At 41.4% G+C, this 23,266-nt stretch overlaps 1 protein-coding gene across 3 annotated transcripts in view; it reads right to left on the bottom strand.

The window, feature by feature from the left end:
• Positions 1–8,640: 8,640 nt before the first annotated feature.
• Positions 8,641–23,266, bottom strand: part of znf407 (zinc finger protein 407) — a 152,610-nt gene continuing 137,984 nt past the window's right edge. For all 3 annotated transcript variants that reach the window (XM_025911592.1, XM_005450654.4, XM_025911593.1), the window contains exon 10: positions 8,641–10,323. In XM_025911592.1, coding sequence (XP_025767377.1) covers positions 9,470–10,323 — 854 coding nt within the window. In that variant the 3' untranslated portion in view covers positions 8,641–9,469. The remainder of the gene's footprint in view (positions 10,324–23,266) is intronic.

The following is a 23,266-nucleotide window of genomic DNA, read 5'->3' as shown; positions in this document are numbered from 1 at the left end:
CCCAGGGACGGCCAGATCAGAGCCGGGGTCCCCAGAGAGCACTTACCACAGGGGCCCCCCCATGCTTGTTACAGCAAGGCAGGGGCCACTAGGGGACTCCCAGGGCTACACTTCACAAATGCAGGGCTCGATTCACCATGCTAGATGGTTAAAAGGCAGACGGTCAGGGTGGCTGGGAAGAAAGCGCAACGCAATTATGCCTTGCTTTGAAAATCTCCTCTACGAGAGAGCCAGAGAAATTATAACAAGCTCAGATATGTTTAAGATCAATTTGGGAATAAATCCCCACAAATGACATATTCCTCTTTTCTGAAAATATTATACTCAAAACTCCTATGCAGGATTTTTTTAGAGAGCTGAATTGCCAACTAGATCACTAGGGATGAGGGAATTAGCCAATAAAATGAGCCCTGTTGAATGACACAGACACCACCCATTGGCAGCACCATAAATTCGTGACTGCACTTCTTTCATTGCACAGTCAGAAGTAGTATCACATCAAATCCAATATCTGTGACACTAAAACTCAATCCAGCAAATGAGATCACCCTGAGAGTTGAGGCCTCACTTCCTTGTAGTACATTAGGGGAAAGATACAGAAAAAGGAGCATAACAGACAGTAACAGATGACTAAGAAGAAAGCCTAATGCCAAAGAAATTTTTGCTCACGCACATGCACACACGGGCCTATTTTCACATTTCATACGCTGGTGATAATTGAAGCAGACTGTACTGTAAGTGTAATAAATAAAAACCATTGTTTTGGAGGGCAGTCTATTTGTCCATATGGAATCTGACACATCTATACTAAAACTGCTCAAGAGCTTTCCCGATACTGTCGGTTTGACCAATGGGCATGCAGTGAGTAAGTAGGTCAAAGTTCTCAGCAAAGCTGACATGGACAGTGATTACCTGTATTCACAGGATGGGACCGACCTCGCAGTGTTACATTTAATAACAACTTTGTTGCCATTCAACTGACAAGCACATTTTTTAGCCAGCTTTTGAAATGCCATAGGAATTTAGTTGTGATCTCTCAGTCAGCTTTGTGAACGTCAAAAACAGGCAGATCCACGAGAAAAATGGGACTAGTCTCAATACAGGCTAAGATATTCACACTATTAACAACAAACCCTTCCCATCACGTTTCTCATGTTTCAGCCATGGTTGTAGTTGAAGTTGTGTACATGAGAAAAAATATATAGTAAATATACTGGAAGGCATCCCTAAGCCACAGTGAGAACCTCACCTACTGCTTTGCTGCTCTCCTCTGTTCTGTGTTTCACGGTGAAACACAGAACAGAGGAGAGCAGCAATACACCTCAATAGACTCAAAGTACTGAATCGACTGCACACAAATGACATAAATAATAGCAATGAAAGACTTTTCTTTCACATTCTTTTGTTTTTATATGCCCTGCAGTGCACTCCACCACACCACCGTTTTTAGTTTCACTTTCTTGTCTCCATGCCAACATTTTAAAAGGAATGGACTTGCTTGCCATCTTTACACAATTTCTGCTTTATTAGTGTATGAAATTTGTAGAATGATGGAACAATTTCAGTCAGGTTGATTTTGTTCAAATGTTGAGCATATGACCAATTATTAAAGCGTAAAAAGTCAGAGGAAAGAATTTAGTAGGTATGAAGTTTGCTTAAGTAGCATTAAGGCGTTATCCATACAGATCACTAATATAAACTTGCCTCGTGGGGCTTTACAAACTGTATAACCACACTCGACAGTATTTTCAAAACTCACTTGATGTTCTCTTTTTGGAGCCACAGGGAGATTGACATTTATGAAACTGGGACGTTCACACCCTTATCTTCTAACGAATTAGTAATAGAAAAGACAAAGTTCTTATCATCACCCAATTTATGACCAAATACGTGCATCAGCTGGACTAATCGGGAATTGTTAGGCATGCTAATACATTAAAGTGAGACGGTGAATGAAATGGTAAAGAACATCATGTCAACAAATTAAAGTCAGTAGCTGTGCTGCTAACACAGCTGCTAGCATAGTGAGCATACTGAGTCTTTCTTTCAATAAACTGTATTACTATTGTATTTGCATTCTAACCTAAGCTATTCTGTAATGAAGAAGCGAATGTTAAACTTTACAATCACAGTTTTACTTCTGATCTCTTCGGTTCATTTTGTGCATTATTTACAGATATTTCCAGTGTTGGTACAGGTTGTTATTTTCCCTTTGCTGCATCCTGTAAGTATTTACTGCTGAAGTGACCCAATTTTTTGGCAAATAAAACATTAAAGTTTCACTTTATCGTGACATATTTTCAGAATCAAGAAAAATCAAATCATTTTTTCCTTCCCTTCATCTGTCACGCTGTTTGTTTTGCTAAAATGAATATACCAACAGAATTAACCCCTATATGGCAGTGCTGACATGAAGCAGATGGCTGCAGCAGCTATGTAGAAAGGTGTTATCGCAGGCTGACAGTGAAGATCTGCTATTTAAACAGAGTGGTGTGTTGGCGCAGGGTAGCGTGCCGACTTCCCTGAGTCTATACACGTGAATCAGACTCTGTGAGCGCCTCTGATATAAAATTGACGATGTCAAATTCTGTAATTCAAGAGTGCAGATTTAACGCCTAACATTTTCTTACCCTCTAGAGGTGTATCTAATTTTAAATATTGTAAATCTAAATGGAGACGAAGCTAAACTAAAAAGGAGAGTAGGTAAAAAAAAAAGTGTTTTGAGAACATTTCCTAGATGCGCATAATGTTGAAAAAGTGATGTTCTTGTTAGGGCAGAGGGAATAGGCTTCCCACTGATCCTCTCTTTGCTTCGTCATTTGCTTTCCCTTCTGCTGGAGACACTCTGTCTTTCACTCTCTCTTTTTTATGTTTTGAAGTGCTATTCCTCAGTGTTGTGTGCCTAATTAAAAAGCACTTACAGTTGTTTCTGGTTCAAGGTTGAAACATTGCTATCTCATCATAGTGAGCTAATCAGATCCCTTTTCAATCACTGCTATTGCTTAATGAAGTGCTGCAGACTGTCAATTCCTGCTTGCCTGCCTGCCTGCCTAGTGTTTTTATTTCATTCTTTATTTGGGGTTGGGGTAAGCTGCTCAATGGTGGAATGAAGAATGCATGCCATTTTGGAGGGGGTGTGTGGGATAGAGTGGGCTGTCAATTTCTGTCAGGCACTGAGGTGTGTGTGGCAGTGAGTCTATGGCAGGGAGACTGGGGGGTGGGCGCTAGGCAGGGATTAACATGATCAAAGACACAAATGCAGAGCCACATAGGAAAAGTAAGAGAAAGGGAGAAGAGCCACGCAGGGCTCCCCACATACCCTCCCCTCCCTCCCCGCCTTCTCTCCGTTTTCCCATAACAACTCCCATGGAAGAGATGAACCATAACTGAACTGTGGCTTCCACTGCCTCCAACAGCTATCGATTTACAGCTACAAAAATGATGAAAAAAAAACCCCCAACAAAACAAATAAACACTGGATTCTGACTGTACGTTCATCTATACGTGTGCGGCCTGTCGTTAACATGAATGTATGTACAGACCTGGATCCGGAGTCCTAGCAAGCAGGGGACATGTAGAGGGAGGCAGACAGGAAATAAACAAACAAGTCTGGTTTAATAGAATTGTACCTGGAGCCCCGAGGACACGCACACACACACACAAACAGAGCATATCAGCCGGCATGTTAATACAGCCAAAGGGAAGCCAAAACTAATAGTGGAGACATTAAGGAAATGATCCTCAGGCTGATATGTTTTCTATAGATGGCAACTAAACAGAATTGCCATATTTATCATACTCAGAGAAACAGAGAGAGCGAAAAAGAGAAACCTCCATCCACGCTGCTGTCCCTCTCCGCTGTGCCCAGGAGAGTGATGAGAGTTGCCCCAAGGAGACCGTGCAAGTTAGTGCTTCTGTGTATGAATGTGTGTGTGTGCATTACCCATCATACTATGTTACACGTTCGCACTGAGCCAGTGGTTGAAGGCTTTAGAAGTATTTTAAGCATCAATGTGAAAAATAAATAAATAAAGCGTTGCAAGTATATGTCGTTATATGAGAGTGTAAAGGCATTACCCTAACAAGACTGAATTATAGCCTTGGATGTCAACAACGTCAGTCTGTCTCGAAAATAAACCGGCAATTCAGAGCACACCACTGGAGCCTGACAAGTAAATCGTGTCTTCAGTTGTAGGTTAGCAACGCATGCTCAAACTGGCCATGAGGTATTGGTGAACTTAACAACAGACATTTAACAAGTTAACAAACATCGTGTTCACACAGCCAGATAATTAGCATTAGCATGGAACCTGAATTCCATTCTCTCTTAACGATCCAGTTTTGGTCTCCACCACCTATCAGACACCTCTTCAGCTGCTACATGCACCACTGTTTTTCACCAGTTACTCGCTAACTGTGTCTGTCTGCTATTTGTGTCCTAAGTTTTTATTTAGCACAGTTTTGCTTAAAATCTGTGGCTTCAGCTGTGGCTGAAGTGCAAGAAAATAATAAGTGACCCAGATTTAAAGCTGCAGACCAAAACAATGAACAATGCAAACCTGAAGAGAGCTGCAGAATGTGGTACATTATATATGGACAGTATGGTGTCTGCTACTCAGATGCATATACATTTAGCTTAAAAATAATGACTATTCAGTTCAACATATTTACAGGAAACGATTAATGGAGAATTTTACACAGTACGCTGCTAGATTTGGATTATGCCTTAACATCTGCATCATTTTAATGTAAACCTTGAGCTGATTTCTGGTTAGTCTAATTTACAGTGCGCAACATTTTGGGAGGTAAAATTGCTTTGGATATCTCTTTCAGCACCTGATTAATAACAACGACAGGAGTAATTATTATAGTATGTTAAAACTATGTTTTTGTCCACTGCTCTTCATCTATTACGCCCACAAAGCCTACTGCTGATACAGAAGTTGAATTACTGCTTGTGAAACTCAGTTAAGAGTTAGACCCTTAACATTACCGTTATGACTTTACCCTGATCTCTCCATTTTTGCCCCTCCCTTCCTCTCCCACTGGCCTTTTCCGGCTCTCCAATTAAGCTTCAGCGGCAGGTTTCCATCAGCCGTCTGGTCGTCTGCAGCAGGACTCTTCGGAGCAGAGGCCTGTCAGGAAATGAACTCATCACTGGATGACAGCTGCTAATTTCTCCCTCTTCCATGTCACTCGAGTGGCCTGCTGCAGTTAATAATGAGCCATCCAGCCCTGATTAGAGAGATACACGGAGAGGGTGGGGATGCACACAATACAGTACACAATCACTTAGATGGACATGTAGAATAATCTGCAAGCATGGACGCAAGCAGACATTCCTATTCAGAGGGGGGGAAAACAAAAGAACATTGAACTTGTGACCTTATTGAGGGCAATAGGATTAGCCAAGGTCATGCACTGCAGAATGAAGTTTTAGAACACCCCAATTTTTCAATTTTTTTATTGAAAATTATGCAGTTTAATGTCTCACTGCACTCTGAAATGAAAGCATAGTACAAATAAGCAACCATGGAGTCAATTTATAGACCAAAATGTTTTTTAAACTTCTGACTCATCAAAGCCACCTTTGGCAGATATAACAGCTGAACACACCCGTGGCTTTCTTTGTACAATAGAAATCAAATATCCTTCGGAAAGTTCTTCCCATATCTGTTGCAGAAGTAAATGTGTGGCACTTGTAAGTTGCTTTGCTTTCACTCTTCTGTCCAGTTCATCCCAAACCATCTCGATGGGGTTTAAGTCTGGAGACAATACTGACCACTCCATGTTTTCAAGCTTACCATCTTGTTCTTTTTTCCTGAGGTAGTTCTGGCATAGCTTGAACTTATGTTTTGGGTCATTTTCTTCCTGTAGGATGAACCCCTGACCAATTAGGCGCATCCCAGAGGGTATTGCATGGTGCTGCAGAATGGTGTGGTAGCTGTTTTGGTTCAGGGTGCCTCTCACTCTGTCACCCTGGATCCAGCAAAACAGCCCCAGACCATCACACTTCCTCCTCCATGTTTGACAGTTGATGCCACACACTGTGGAACCATCCTTTCACCTACTCGACGGTGTAAAAAGATCCTGTGTGATGAACTGAATATTTCAAATTTTGATTAATCAGCCCATAATACCTGCCTCCAGTCTTCAGTAGTCCAATGGCGACGTTATAGCCCGTCTAGAGATGGCCAGGTCACAACATTAGGGTGATCCATCCTCTTCAGACCTCAAGCAGCCATATCGCACAATTGGTACAGTTTGATAATGATTTATTTACAATATGTTAATTCGTTAGGGATGGACTTAATGCCAAAACAACAAACAAAAGGAAACAATCTCGAGGATTTACGAAATTTACATAAAAGAATCAAACCAAATGACAACAACTTACCCCACTAACTAAGAAAAACAGAAGAAAACTAATCAAACAAAAAGGCAGTCCACCCCTACAAACTCCTGTATCTAACCAACAGCAATGGGCATGTTTGCAAAACTCTGCTGGTTGGGATGAGCTGAAGATGAATGAATGGGAGCCCATGGCGGTGTCATCACATAATATCATCATATCATATCCAGCTAGTTAGCCAATCCATATGGGCCGTCCTCTGGATCCACCAATCAGAGAGAGGTGGATGCACTGAGATTTGCATATAGGACAATCCTACGACAGCAGTCTTAACAGCGGTGTTTCATGGTCCAGGCAAGCCTCTTCGTCTTATTTTCATGCCTTAGTAATGGCTTTCTTGCTGAAACTCATCCTGTCAAACCTGCAGCTCGAAGTCTTCTCGAGTCACAGTTGAAACTGAGACTTGCTTACTACGACTACTATTAAGCTGTGCTTGAAGATGTTGTACTGTGAGCTGCCTATCACGCAAGCGGTGAACTCTCAGAAACTTGTCCTCCGATTCAGTTGTGGCTTTGTGTCTGACAGACCTCTTCCTGTTGGTTTGCCCTGGTTTCTGAGTGCATTTTGATGGTGAAGGAAACTGTACTGACTGACACCTTGACTTTCTTTGTAATTTCTTTGAAGGAAAGACCTACATTTTGATAAGTGTTATGATGGTCCGTCTCTCTTCCATTGGTAATTGCCTTTTTCTCACCATTTTTGTAGCAACACTCTACTTTCTGCAGTACAATACTGTTCAACTGATGCTCATGAGGGTATGGTACCACAGTTTGTTCCAGCACTGCTTTTATGCAGACACAGGGGGCTGTAAGTAATCCAGAAAAGTTGGAACACCTGTAGGAATTAGCAGCACCAGCTTTCAAGGCTTGATCAGCCTCCATTGCTGTAGAACAGCTTTAATTTGTTATCCCATTGTATGTTCCCTGAAAAAGGCCTTTTTGTATAATTCTGTACATTAGTTTTTAGTTTTGGGTAACCTTACCTTTTTTTTCAAACCTCTGGCAGTAGTAGTGTATGTAAATATCTATATATATAGTTTACAGTGTACCATATTGAATAATATTAGAAGGTAATGTGCAAACATGTGCATAACCGTTATGAGATTAACCAATTTAAATCAAAATATTATAATTAATGAGTATATACGCACCAAAATAAATATTATTCCTCAGTGCAGTGCATCTATTTGACTGAACAGCACTTCTCTTCAAAACTTATTTAAAGCAGTGCTGCTCAACCTTGGCATCAGGAGCCCACTGAGAGGTCACAAAAGAAGCCGCACATACTGCTGTTGTTGTGACATGACTCTTGAATAACACATATTTGGAAGCATTATAAAAACAAACTGTAAGTTCTATAAATGCGAGGCATCTAAATGCTATCGCTGCATTCTCACCACTCAGTGGGTGTTGACAAACCTTGGCTCTCACAGGCACGTATGGTTGCTCACACAGAGAACGTGACCTCCGTTAAATGCGCCTATCTCCGCTGAATAGAAGGAAGAAGAGCATGAAAAGACTGTGCGAGCTTATAAATGCAACATGAGGCTGGGAGCAGGAGACAAAGACAGGCTGAAAGGCAGACAGGTGTTATGTGAAATTACAGGCTCCCTTCTCTCTGTGTGGCTGTGGATTTCACCGCTCTTTCACTTCTCCCTGGCCTCACCTCTCTCAACATCCATCTGTAATGCTCTCATTTTTCCTGCCCACTCCTCCACCACTTTCTCCCTCTCAGCCCACCTTCTTGCTCTGCTCGCGCAGCGCGTGTGTGTTAAAGGGATGATCTTTTGATGCCCTCGGTGTGTACGAGTGCTTTCTCTCTACTTTCAGTGGTTGGCCATTGTGTTTGCAGCCGTCACACCGCTCTCCCACTCACTCCATCAGAAACCAGGCTTGTGTAGGGGCCTAAATGAATATTGATTCTCCCTCCAGTGCTGAATACTGCTGGGGGGGGGTGGGAGAGAAAAAAAATGCAATGAGCAGAATGGGCCTGATGGGGGGACGAGATGAGAGGATGACGATTAGGATGATGGTGATCATGATGACGATAATGATAATGGTGATGATAATGACGGTGTTAGTGATCAGAAAGCTTGATGGGAACCATCAGTTGATGCATGCATGTGCATGTCGCCTGTACGATGCTGCTGCACTGTATGCACGATAGCATCGCGCTGCTGACATAACAATCAACAGCGCTAACTGCCAAGAAAACAAATGTGGGCACACTTGTTAAAAATTAGGCTCAATCTTTATTGTCAAAAATGAAACTGCACTCATGTTTTCTTGTTGTTTTTTTTTTTGAAACAGGCCTTCCACACAATGAAGGGCTGTCAAAAATCTAAAATGTATAATTGTCATTGCTTTGCTTTTTGCTACACAGAAAATATGTATAAGGTCCATTTGGGAATTCATTCATCGTATTACTGATTTGGAACTAATAGTACACACACATACACACACACACACAAAAGGGATTTGAAGAAAAAGAAAAGATTACTCACACAAATTAAACCACTGCCTTATCAAAAGAAAAAAACAATCTATTTTGCTACAGAAAAACTTAAAATTGCAACATAAATGTACCACAAAGAAATCAAAAAGCAAGAAAAAAACCTGTTAGCTCTGTTATAAATGAAAAGATAAACTTTCTTTAGAATAACTTGTTTAACTCTTAGCACATTAGAAGCATTGTAAAAATATTTCACGACAATTTGTACTCATTCATTTCCTTAAGTTGCATTAATTAATTAAAGCAGTCTTGGCGGCTGTGTGGATTGCAGGTTAGCTCGCTTAGCACCAAAACCTCTTTGCTTTACTGTCGCTTTGAATAAACGATGTTTAACCTGAGTTCAGTGTAGCCCAAGAGAAGATGGTAGAAGTGATGTACAAAGTGAATGAGGCAGGGTGAAATCAAACCGAGACAATGCAAAACCCAACATCTGGGCTAACGTGAGCTTTAACATAGCTAAACAGGGGAAGTGAAATAAAATGCCCAATGTGAATCTTTCAGGGATGTCTCTCTCCTCTACCCTTCCAGGACGATACTGCGAGCAGCTCAATCCAGGTACACCACTATCTCTTCTCCTGTCTGCTGCTCCGCCTGGTGCACCTCCCCGTCACCTGTCCCGGCCTCTCCATACACTTCTCCCTCCACCTGTAAGGTGCAGTTGTCCAGCTCAGTCACAATGTAGTGCGTGCCCTCATCATTGACGATGACCTGGGTAAGGCCTTCCTTCATCATCTGGGACGCGGCGAGTTGCAGCACTTCCTGCATGTCCTCCTGGCCGGTCCCCTGGATGACCTGCACCTGCCCCTCCTCCGCCTGCTTCACCTCCCCCTGCACTTCACTCTGCACAGCCTCAGCTATCTCTGGGGTCAAGACCTCATGAACGATGGCTGCCTCTCCTTGTATTTCCTCCTGATGGCCCATTTCGCTGACTGCGCTGAGCAGAGCATCGAGAGCTGTGGAGGACTCTGAGACAATGTGACTTTGTCCAGCAGCAGCTGCAACTGCTACCCCTCCTCTGGCCACAGCCTGAAACTCCTTTCTGGCCTCCCCTGACTCCAGGACCACGTACTGGGTGCTGCCTCCGGCCAGGTGGGCTCCTGCGGATGCCACTTCCCTGCCCGAGGCTATGACTTGTCCGTCTTCAGTGATGTGGAGCACCTCGGCCACCTGGCCGGCCATGGCCAGCGTCTGCAGGGTGGCAGCGGCTGACTCCTCGAGGGTCTGGTCGATAGCCACCTCTCCGTCACCATAGCCCTGGATGATGATGACCTGTTGGATCTCGTCATGGCCGGGTAACTCAGAAGAGTCTTTCCTGTGCAAAGGGGAGCCCATAGCCTCTGCTTCCACAAATGTAGCCCCCTGGCCTTTCAGACGACACTCAAAGGACTTGGACACGATACCTGGGAAACACAGTGATGCATTTCTTATTAGTTAATATGTTTGTTATAAGTAGCCAATAATGACATAAAGAAGCTCCATTTACCAGACTGCTAGAAATTAAAGAAGGAAAAAGGTGCCTGAGCGTGACTGCAACCTTCCTGTCATTCTAGCAGCCAGTATGACACAAAGAATCTTTTTGAAGCCCAGTCACAGCATAAAAACATGAAAGTCATTTAGTGGCTAGATGGACAGGATCTCATTTAAAAGTGGCAAATGAGGAGTGCCAATTACTGTCTGTACCACACATGGCAATGCATATATTATTCTTTCTTTCCTATGTGTGTGTGCATCCATCACTGTTTAAAAAAAAGAGAGAGAGGAAAACTACATGGAAAGTTGACATAAAAGGTGATGTAACACTTCACGTATTTGTGTCACTTAATGCATGAAAGGAGACAGAATATGGAGATATTCTTCTGGCGGGAGAGTGCGGTGAGATACGGCTGGTGCTAATTGAGCCACACTGTGCCCTCTCAGATCACAGGTTGCCATGGCGTTTCCAAGGTGATAGGAACAGTGTTAGAAATGCCATTGTTTAAACAGCGCCTGGCTTAGACACTTGTAGACTAATCTATGCAGAAAAATGGGAATTTGAGAGAGTGAAAAAGGGACTCTCACACCTAGGCTGCTGAGTGCAAATGAACTTAATGTAAAATAACTGTAAAAAAAACAAACAAACATATATTGTCACTTCAAATATACATTGGTTCTACAAACCTCATAGGAAAGACTTTTAATATCCTTCTAAAAATCATAACTTCTTAGGAAATAAAACTTTCCTTTCTTCTTCTTTTTTCTTTCTTTCTAAAGTTTCTAAAATGCTAACATTGGAGGTACAAGGTTTACACCCGAGGGCAACACGCAAGATCATACAGATCTCACAGTACATAAAGGAAAAAAACTCATCAATCATTGATATTCCTATCTACAGTTAACATTTAATGTCCTCCACTCACAGGGTGGACAATGTGATCAGAAAGTCAGAGTTATGCCGCAAACAGCTTCTGACCCAACGGTGCCACGTCCTCCTCAAACACGACCAGAGACACATTAGTTTTAACTCCCACACTTACTAGCCAAATAGAAAATGACCATTCATTCTTTGGTGACAGCAAAACAGATAATACTGCAAAGGTGCTTTTGGAATAAACAACATTTTACACAGCTGTAGGTGAATGAAAGGAAACAGAGAACCCTTTATGTGTTGCAACTGTTTCTGACAAAAGAGTGAACTATTAAGGTTTAGATGGATAGAGCAGAAAATTCTAGTTGGAGGCAACAAAGTTAAAGATTTTTAATACAGTCTGGCCTTTTCTAGCAACCAAGTAGCAACCTCGAGGGCAAAAGAAATTTACTCATTCTAAAAAAGCCACTTGAGAATGGCTCCAATGATTGTCTGAAGCAAGGCTTACGTGGCCGGTTGAGGAACTGCAGCGTGCTTTGGTTTCAGTTTTTAGTCCTGAAGGTTGCTGCTTGGTTGCCAAAAATACATCCATATATTGTTAAAACTCCCAACTTCATAGAAGAAATTGTTTAGATCCTGGCACAAAGCCTGGTCTCTATAGCTGTAGCTACTAGCTTTCTGTAAGACCTCGCCACAAGTCACTTAAACAAAACCTCTTAAGTGTATTTACAGTCTTGCTGCCTTTTTGAGTATTTTTGATTGTTCAACAAGTAACACAGCTTTCTGTGTCATTCAGCGCAACACGAACAAATCTGAGAAATCTGAGCTCCAATTAGAAATTGTGAAATTCTAGTAAATGAGTTGTTTGTTTCTTAGCGTTAATTATCAGGTGTCTCTTTTTTGGACCCACATAGACAGGTTTGCTAATGTTAGCTGATAACTTAGTGTTTCGCCCTTTTTTTAAGGGTCAACTATATGGTCACGTCTGGCTCTGGTGGCAACCAAAAATACCAAAATCAAGGTTTTAAAACAGACAATAAGCCATGGCTAAGTGGATCTTTTATATATTGTCTATTCTGGCAACACAAGTTTGATTAAGGCTTTAAAATTATTAATAACCTTAGCTTTGTTATAAGTTAGCTGTTTATCTGTGTCTCCAATATAAAACTTTTATTCTAAGCGTTAGAAAATGGGAATTCCTACCAAATCAAGGTGTAAAAAGTTAGTGTACACACACACACACACACACACACACACACACACACACACACGTGCCATATTTATTTTAGAGGGAAGGTATATAAAGGAGAAAGCCGGGACAAAAGACAGATTTATGCAGAATGCTAATGACATGACAATGAATTAACAAATGAATATACACATAAAAGAAGAAAAGAAACTCATAATAGAGGACTGAAGAGGTAGTGTAGCAGTTAAAGTGTAGATGGACAAGGTGATTCTCTTTAAATCAAGATGTTTCCTCTCCACATGGAACGGTAACTTTAATGAAGAGGGCAATCAGACTGCAGCTTTGTTAAGAGGGAGCAGCACTCTTCTTTTAGAAGGATATATAGTATACATTGTGCATTACAGCTTAAATACTCATAAGTAGAGTATTCAACTCCCTGATTCTAACCCTCTTTATTCAGTCTCTCCTCTCATGTTAGAAGTGTCTTTCTAAATCTACCCTATACATCTATCTCATTACATATGCAGGTAAAGCTAACACTATGCATTTGTTTAAGGGCAAAACATGAAAAAAAAAAGAGAAAAAATTATTGTGGCACTGCAGCACAGAGGCAACAAGTCTGTGTAGTAAATATCAATTCAGGCCCTGCTATTTGTAACCCAAGTGACAAGCGCTGTAGTTAGTGTGTGGAAGGAGTCAGTACTGTCAAAGGCAGCCAGAAGAAGGTGGCATTTTGAGCAGCAGAGGTTAGCTATTTACACAGAGCTACAGGGCCAATGCTAACTGCCTACACCAAAATGCTTCGAGCTGAGAGGTCGGCCGGAGAGGACAATAACTCAGTGGCTGTTCAGTTTCTACCACTGCACCACAGAACCTGTTTGTAAGAGTGTGTGTGTGATTTTGGGAGAGAAAAAGCACATTAGTGTAGAAACTAATGAATACAAGCTCGGGTGACTAAAGCTCAGTCTCTGCCAGTTTTTGTGTGAATCTCTAAGTTCACGTGTTGTTTATGTCAGCATTGTGGGTTAAGGTCAGGCTTTACCGATGTGTGTCTCTACCACATGCGCTCCTGTTCCTATTTGTCTCTGCGTGTGCTTGCTGTGCTGCAAAAATGTGTTGGTGTTGTGCTGTGGGGGTGGCGAGGCTACGCGTTGCTAGTGTGTGTCACATTAGCCATGGGGTGCTGTCGGCGGGGCCCAGCGGCGGCCCGCTGAGGTTTATGGAGTGTCACTCAGTCGCCGCAGCCGTGAATCAAGTTAATGTTGCAGATCCCATCTCTTCAGTTGTCCTGCGCTCCCGGTGGAAGAACAACATTTGAACAGCGTGATTTGGCCCCGGCGAGAGGCTGATGCCTGTTTAATATGTGTTTTGAGTGTTCTGACTGACTGACTCCTTTAACAGGAAGAAGGAGAGAGGATGAGAGAAAGAGAGAGAGGTGCAGGCTGCTTTATTGGCTGTGATCTGAGACAAGATGGAGGCTCCCTGAGAAGAATAAAAGAACGGGAGGAAGAAAAGGACACACAGACAGGTGATGATGTCACTCTCATTTCCAAATCGAAAGAAACAAAAAGATCTTTAGGCATGCTTTTAATGCTGATAATGAATTTGTAAAGGGGATATAACATTGTATATTTGAGGAAGCATTTCACTTCTTATATCAGATGACAGGGGTGATGGTGCTTTTACTGAACTATCAGATGACTACTATATAGAAGAATTTGCAAAGCAAACAGAAATATGGAAGAATCAGCGAGAGGAAGAGCAGAGAACAGTATGATACATGTAAGGAAAAGATGATCAGTATTAAATCAAATGCCAGTTTTCTAGGTTTTTTTTTTTCCAATTAATACTAGAGAGCATACAGGACTGCCGGCACGACTTCTTTTTGGGATTAGACCTGGCTGCACTGTTAGAATAAACTCATGCTCCCAAAAACTACCTGATAACATTTGATGTCTACTGTTAAGAAGCAATAGCACAATTTACAGGAAGTTGTTATAATGCCTGCTATTGTTCACTGTTTGATTAACTGTTGGAGCATGATCAGAAAATAATCCGAGGAGAACACAACTGTGTGCACTGTATGGGGAGAAAAGTGCTGCAAAGGACTCTGGTCTCAGAACGTGATAACTTCATATGAAATGAAACGCTACTGGAATTAAACATAACCTTATTTTGCTTGGAGGCTCCTCTGGAACCACTTCAATGACCATTAGGTGACCCTCAGACCCCAGTTTGATAACCATTCGGTGACACTTTGTTCTAGACACTATTCTGTGTGTAAGCATCAGCGCAGAAGCCTCACCCACACGGTGTATGGTACAGATGTGATTATTGATCAGCGGATCAATGCGCTGGCCAGCGGTGGGGGCCCAGGGGCTCTAAGTGGCATTACTTTAGCTCGGAGAGGCCGCCAAGGGAGCGGTCAGACAGCACTTACCAGCAGTTAGAGAAATTAACCTTAACACCGAGACACCAGCACACACACAATCAATTACACTCACGGTAACACAGGTCAGGGTGCTGTGAATACAAGCTTACTTGCACATACACATGTAATCAGGGGAGAGCACAGTGCGAGTCTTGTTATATTCATCAGGACCTCGCAGTAGTCAGAATCCTTAACTCAAATTTGTACCCCTCACTTTAACCTGGAAGTAACCCAGAGCAAGTCCTGAGTGGTTGCTGACAGTATAGAAGACAAAGAAATCAACCTGAATAGACACCACAGCGAGCAAAGTCAATTATACGGTATCAAACTATAACACAAGACAGGGAAAAAAAGCTCACCAAATCAATTACAAGGTCAATAACAGGACCATGAAAAAGCCAGCTTATTTTTGGAATTTTGCACAAAACCCTTTACAATCCTTTTACCAGCCGATTACCTTCAATTATAGATATGAAGCCGGTGCCTTAAAAAGATGGAGACCCCTAAACCTGACACACATGTGGCTGTTATTTGTGGAGGGATTTTTACAGATGAGGTGGTTTGTGAGCGTGCATGTGTGTGCGTTTGTGTCAGAAGCCTTTGAAGGTGACATTGTTAAGTAGATAAAGCATCACTTCTGGGTGGATCCAGGTCACCGAGGATGGCCTGCATATGATGATGTTCAGAGTGTGTCTGCATGGATGTCTGTGCACATGTGACTATTTTAATGCATATAAATGTATATTTGTGCGTACTTTATTTATTTTGGCTACATGATGGCAACATTTCTGTATTATCCCTACATACATAAGTCCCCTCTATTCTTAAGTACTATGACTCTTCAATGCCCTGTTGGAAACTCTTTGAATTTGGCCAAAACACTCAGAGATGAAGGGATTAAATTTTAATGGTCAAAGGTCACGGAAATGTGACTACATTAAACCGTGGCACTTTATAACGAACTCACCCACTATGAATCACTTATTGGTGCTTAAAGCTTGAATTTGAAACCGAGACACTGCACGCTCATACAGTAGCATTATGACAGTTACAAAGCAGGCCTGTCCTAAGGCACATCCTACTTTATCTTCCTTTTTTTTATTTTTGCTGGAAACCGCAATTTACAGCATTAACATGATGTTTTTTTTTAATAGTATTTACTTTGGTCATATATTAAGTAGGCAGTGAGCTCATTTTCCCTTAGACGTCTTCATATTCTGATTTCATTTTACAACCAGAGGAGTCGACCCCTGCTGGTCATTAGAGACAATGCAAATTTAAAGAAGATATGTCCATCCTTTATATACAGTCCATGCACAAAACATGTTTGGCTTTAACTCAAGAATAAATCCTTTAAATATAGATATATTTCACACAGAAATCTAGTAGACATGGCATGGTGGTTATATCACTTTTTTGTAAAACATTTGATGCCATTATATGCACGTGCATTTTCCTTGTTTAAATTTTAAATGCATTTTAATATAATTAATCTTAATTTAAAAAAACACACATGTATGCTACTTTTGTCTTGAGTTTTATACTTTCTGAATGACTTTATTCACACACGTGTTTCCTATGCATCTCTACGTATGGGCAAGTGTGTGTTTGCGTGCCTGAGTGTGTGTGAACAAACTAGCAGGTCAGCCGAGGTCCAGCTAGCGATGACTCTACTTTGTCTGATAGGGACAGCCGCTACTGTCACCTTTACAAATGCTATGAATCAATGCCAAGGAGGGACAGGCCGGCAGACCAAAAAACAACCAATTATACAGCATCCAGATTGACACTGGGTGGACAGGGCAGAGAGAGAGAGAGATGGAGGCACACTGAACTCACTCCAAGGACGAATAAACACAAGAGAATGAGGCCACAGACTGACAGGGGACCTTCTGGGCTGTAACACCAATACACTGACTTTGAGGGCCAATGTAAATCCATCAGTGACTAGGTGGACCTTAAAGAAAATGTTTAATGCTTTTTTCATAATTAATCGTGACAGAAATGAATGACTACATTGGTATTTACTATTGTATTTTCTCCAGCCCACTAAAGTTATGTTTTATGTGCTCTCTATTGTGTTCCCTTCTTCCTGTGAAAGGTTAAGTGTTTTTTTATAGATTACAGGCTGCTTTTACTTTCATTGTTTTAAATGTTCCCAGACTGAGAGAAGAGCTTAGCTCTGGCAGGAGAGCTGTAAATAACCACAATTATTCCTTTCATGTTTTCCCCTCTGTCTGTCCATTTTGTCCTGTGGACTATGGAAGGTAAGCAGATCAATCAATCAATCAACCAACATCAAAAATCTGAAAATCATAACTACAGATTTTTGTGAGCTTGCAATTTCAAACAATGGCTTGAAGACAAAAAAACACACCTCAAAACTAATACAACACAATAAAAACAGAAAAAATGTGGATGTTTGCTAATGTATTACACTTCTTCCCACACACGCAACAGAACAAACATTCAAATTAGTTGTATTTTCAGAACATGTCAGCCACATATAATCAAGGATCTGGTATTTCTAATCCACATTTAAAAAAAGTACAAGCTTAGAATCCACTGTAGAAAAGCTGAAGAGTAGCATAATATGTTTTAACTGATTATAGTTTCAATGAAAAGCATCAAAGTGTTGTCTCATTTTCTCTTAAGAAATTCAAGAAACCGCCCACAATTTTCCAGCATTTTCTTAATTGCTTCTTCAACTGGGGTCGTGGGGGGCTGAATATCCCAGCTGACAGACTGAAAGGCAGGGTATACCGTCGACATGTAACACAGAGAGACAAGCAACCTTAAAAAAAGGACAAAGCAGCAGATTTGAACCCAGAACTTTCTTGCTGTGAGGCAACATGGCACCACTTTGCCACCCAAGTAGCAACCCCCAGGGCTGAAAAATGAAGCCGGTTGCTTCATTTTCTCTTGTCCCCCCCACATAACAACTCTATGTGAAGTCTTTTTTAAAGTTTTTTATTCCAAGCTGTTTTGGATTTTGTTAAGACTTAAGCTCCACACTGGATGTGATTTGCTTGTCGCACAGCTCTCTGAAGCTGACATATGGCCACTTGAGGACATTTCAGGTGTTGGTTGTCTAGGTAACCCTCTAATTTAATTTACTACCACATTATATGTCAGTCATGGTATCCTACACTCTCATTGGTAGTCACCTTATTCACTCACTTGGAAGAGAAACGTTTCTCTTAGGTCCCGCCCATTTTCACTGGTGGTTTTTCCCACCGCTTGAAGTCACTGAATGTCAGCCACCTGGTGTTTGGTAGCTACACTGCTGTGAATCACTTTCCAGTGTGGAAGCAGCTTTAGGGGCGGGGGTGCTTTGATTGACAGCTGTCATGATACAGGCAGCTGTAGAAGCAGCTGTCTGCTAGGTCTCCCCTCTGCTAACAGACTGAACTGGGCCACATCGTGGTGTTGAAGCATCGGTGCCTTTTGAAGCATTTTTAATTACACTAACTGACAAATAATGTGGTCTGCTGTCAAATACAACCTCACACTCTGTGCTTCACTTCTGGTAAGTGAAACTTTGATTAACCTGTTACTTAGCACCAAACAGTAAACTGGGTCAGTTTCACCCTGTTTATTGATGGAGCTTGCTAACCAAGATAGCTCCCATTAGCTTTCTTGGTTAGCAATGCTATATGGCGGTTGCACAAACTTCAAATGCAGACTCTAGAACCCAATATTTTGTTTGATTAGGAACACAAGGAACATTTTACACTTTCATGTCTGACATGAAAGTGTAAAATAAATAACCAAAATTATTTTAACTGTAATAACATCTAAAGCACTGAACAATAAAATATACTAGTCGAACAACTGAGGTTGAAAGGGTTCAAGAGGTGAGAAATACGAATGCACACACACACACGCACAAACAGAGTATGTGGTCAGAGGAAACACAGGTTGGTGTCCTGCTCTCAGCTCTTTTTCTGCTGACAGAGGATGACCCAGTGTGAGTCTAATCTGCTCCACACTAACTCCATCTACTTCATGTCCCCCCATGTGCCCCCGAAGGGAGAGGAGGGAGAGAGACAGAGAGGTGAAAAGTGAAAGAGTAAAAGCAAGAAAAAAAAAGACACAGCTTTACCTTTCTATTTCACCATTCGAAGAGCTGCTGGTGTCATGTAGTTAATGAGTTAGTTAAAGTCTGGCAAATAAGTGTTTATTTTCAGTAAGTGTCATTAAATACATTCTTTGGAAACAGGCTAGATTTTTATTTGAGCCACAAAGATATAAAAGCAAGTACTAATTATGCTCTTTTATGTGCTATATTAATTTCGGAAAGAATTTACAAGAAACTATGGTAACAGTGCTTTGTTTGCACATTTTTCACAAGACAGGAAAAGTCACGTTCGGACACCTGCTTTTAGAAATTAAGCGAAGACTGTTAAACATTTGAAAGCTTAATGAACCAAAACAGAAGGAAAAAAACGGCCTTACAGAAGAATAAATAAGTAATAAATAAGTAATAAATGACAGTGCTGTCAGTTACTGGGCGACCTGGGCAAGCCGCTATCATTAGATGTTTCAAGAAAAACCGGTACTAATCACTTCCTGGAAGACCAGATGCAGAGGACTTTCAAATTAATAAGTGCAAATACGAAGGCTTCGTTAGCCAGTAGAGCTGATGCGGGATGCACTGGCTCACAGGAAAGTCCCTCCACAAGATCAATGGTATGCTTTACATCACAACATGAGCATCATGTACCACAAAACACGGGCTGCTGAGAATTCATCTGGTTGGCTGCAGATGAAAAAAAGGAAAAGAAAAGCAAACGTGTGGGAGGTTGATACAGCCGCACAAAGTGAGGCCTGATCAACCTCAGCAGGGTTGTCAGTGAGAGGGCGTCTGGTGCTGAAAGGCCTGAAACACCTGATGACTGCAGGTTACATCACTGATTATGTGGCCTAGAAAAGCATCAGAAGATACATCATTTCAACTTTAAAAATGAGTAACCAGATATGACTAATGTATTACTTTTTGTTGGAGTGCCGGTTATTTCCCTGATGCTGTAAATCACAGCTATTTGCACTCTCCAGATGAAGGTCAGAAATGATCACAGTGTGATGGCCAGATGCGAGTAGCAAAGAATGAAACAGAATAGAGCGAGGAGGCGCGTAAAGAGCCCCATCCAAGAATCCAAGAGGGGAGGTTGACATATGAAACAATAACAAAGATCATAACACTTTTTCTTTCCCATATTCCCCCTCCTTCCCCCCCTCACTCTCCCCCATTAGAACTTCCTTCTATTCCTCTGTCCTGTTTCCTTCTTCTAACTCTCTCTCGTCTTTCTCTCAAAAGCTCTGGAGGTGGACCTTTGATTGCTTCTTTAATTAGCAATGTCAGACGGCTCTGTGGATTTACTGAGGATGTCGAACTTCTGCAGATAATTGCATGCCTTTCCCTTTCTCTCTTTTGCTACCTCCCTCCCTCCCATCCTCCATCCATCCCTCTGCAGTCCTTTCACTATGTCCCCCTATCTATCCCTCTCACTCACTCTCCCATGATTTAATGATTAATTATGGATGTGAGTTTGAGAATAAAAGCTTTTTCACTAATCAAAATGAAATTTTCCCCCCATTCTGGTAATTACAGTGTGAAGATGATGTTGCTGATGTCTTTTTGTTGCCAAGGCCTGAACCGCGCAGTGATCTGAGGTCCGTCAAGGCGGATGAAGTGAATAATCGCAACATAATGGCTTGCTTCAAAATTTCTAAAAAAAACTGGGTGGAGAAATGAAGTCAAAGTGGTCTCGATTGGATTGAGGGAGAAAGGGAATAAACAAAGAGACAGAAGCAGAATGCTTTAGAAAATCTAAGTACAGAGGCCCAGAAAAGGAAACAAAGTGAAGTCTAAATCTTCAAGCTTGACAACAGCCATCAGTCATTCAGGAATTATTTTCTTTGTCCAAAAGCTCTAATTTAAAAATGCAATTAGAGTTGCAGCTCACAAACATTTTCTTTACTTAACTGTAGAGCATTTAAACTAAGAGTGTGTGAAATGTAGGAAAATAGTCAAATATGTCCAAGGTGGTATTATTCATATTTATGTTAGCTTGAAGGATTGGCTGGTTAACTGTCTTAATGACAGAAAATGACATAGTAACATCTGTACAATGATAGTAATCAATTTTAGACAAAGCTGCTAAACAATGTAGCGGCTTCTCACTTGTAAGGGTTTGGTGGTGGTTTCATTTTACAGTGTGTTCATGTGCAACATCTGATTTAATGGCACAATTACCACCATCAACCAACTTCACAATAATGAAGAAAATTAGTATCATACAAAATATACTGTAGATACTGGAAATCAGCTATTGTGACACCAAAAGCACGCAAAGCAGTTTGTCTGGAGCAACAACACAATGTGTGCTGCAAATAAGCAATGATGGAAAGACAGCACATTAGAATTGTATTGCCATTTCATAAAGTATAATAAGAGAAGGTCAAGCTTGGCAAAGTACCAAAAACACTGGATCCTGGCAAGTCACAGACCAAGGTGTATCACGATGACAGATTTAAATGAGGAGGAAATTCATATAGTAATGCTTTGCTGAACACAGAGCTGATTTTCACTTTATATAAACAGTCCAGTGGCATGTCATCTTTGGTTGAAGTAACAGTTTAGCCACCTTCTTATTTACTAGAACATCTCTGATGCCTAATTCAAAGCCAGGCCATCCACACAGTATATCCACACAAAATATAGTATGACAAGCCCTTATTGTTCCTCATTCAGTGACTCATACGCGTCCACAACACACACTCTCGGGCACACAGGTCTGTTTAGCTTAGTTTCCGATCCTCCCTGCCATATTTACTGGGTATTTACCTAACAGAGGCAGGCTGGAGATATTTATCGTCCTGATGGCTCTATATATAGGGCTGAGGAGCTCGGTGAGAGGAGAGGCAGGCGCAGTGGGAGGTTGCTTCTCTAATCTCCATCTCCAGGCTGACAGGCCTGAGAAGGCCCTAATGAATGGCTCTTTTCATCTACACGCCTGTGTGTATGTGACAGTATAAATATTTAGCAATATTGGAGTCAGCTCGTGATTTTACACAGATGGAGTGATTGATGGCTCAGCCCCCTGACGCATGCCAAAGACCATCCTGGAGATGTTATATAAACCACCACAGCCTCTCTCTCCCTCCATCATCATCTCCATCTCGTTCGCTCTCTATCTTTCACACTGCCTCCTCTGCTCTCCGCCTCCTTCCCAGCTTGTCTTCTCGCTGTCGATCCGCCCTCTGTGGCTCTGCCAATTTGCTTCACTGTTGAATTTCTATCATACACTGTGCTGTCTCTATGGAAGTAAGACAGGCTAAATCAGAGGAAAACAACCTGACAGGGAGAAAGCCTGGTATTGACACGTTACAGCATAAACCAGTTTAGTATTTTAAACTTTACAACAATTATTTCTCATAAAACTGAGTGCTGACTGGAGGCACATGTTAAGAGCTTTCTCTGAAAACTTTAAGTGTTTAGCTAAATATTTAGTGAGTCTATGAAATGATGCATTAAATGGTGTATATGGGCTCTGTAGACCAGCTCCAATTACTTTGTATGTGAACTGCAGGACAAAAGGAACTATTATATTCACATAAAGGTGCATATACAGCATATATGTATGCACAAACATACAGAAATACATGCACACCATGCTGTCATTGGTGTCAGAGAGAACCAGACGACAGCTACTTTGTTTGAGCAATGTACACATTCTGTTGCCAGCATGCTACTGCAACTCTATGCAGAACCAGTCTGTGTATGTGTGTATATGTGTATGTGGATGTAGCTTGTTTCAGCTATACTTCTGAGGACTGACTCGGGTTAAAGTTGGTTAGGGTTATATGTGTAGCGGTCTTGATAAGGTTAACTATATCTCTTTAGGGAATTAATGCATACAAACCTTATGCATTTGATTACTTGCGTGTGTGCGTAACTGTGTTGTGCTTTTTTGTGTACTACACCTTCTGCATAGCCTCTGCATAGCCAATTAAACTAAAATGCAAGAACAAAATCCCAAAGCAAATATATGAGGACTTTAAGGGGGGATGTTGAAGATGTATTAACCTTGTAATTGCCTGTGTAAAATATGCTCCCCTGGTAATGAAATTTCCTGCTTTAATTTGGAAAAATTGGGGAAATATCACCCCCCTCTTTTTTTTTTTTTTACCGTGTGTTTTCTCATTTAATTGCATTTAAAACTTCAACTTCAAACACCCCCACTGCTTTTATGCGAAGAAGGACCAGCGCTGGAATCGCCACATCTATTAATCTAACTGTCCTTTATCGGAATTAGCATTCAAATGTGATCGGTTCCACTGCTCCTTCGCCACCGCTTGTAATTCCAACAAAAT

Source organism: Oreochromis niloticus, linkage group LG11 (assembly GCF_001858045.2).
Source record: "Oreochromis niloticus isolate F11D_XX linkage group LG11, O_niloticus_UMD_NMBU, whole genome shotgun sequence".
Taxonomy (NCBI): Eukaryota; Metazoa; Chordata; class Actinopteri; order Cichliformes; family Cichlidae; genus Oreochromis; species Oreochromis niloticus.
This window is presented reverse-complemented; position numbering and strand designations above follow the sequence as displayed.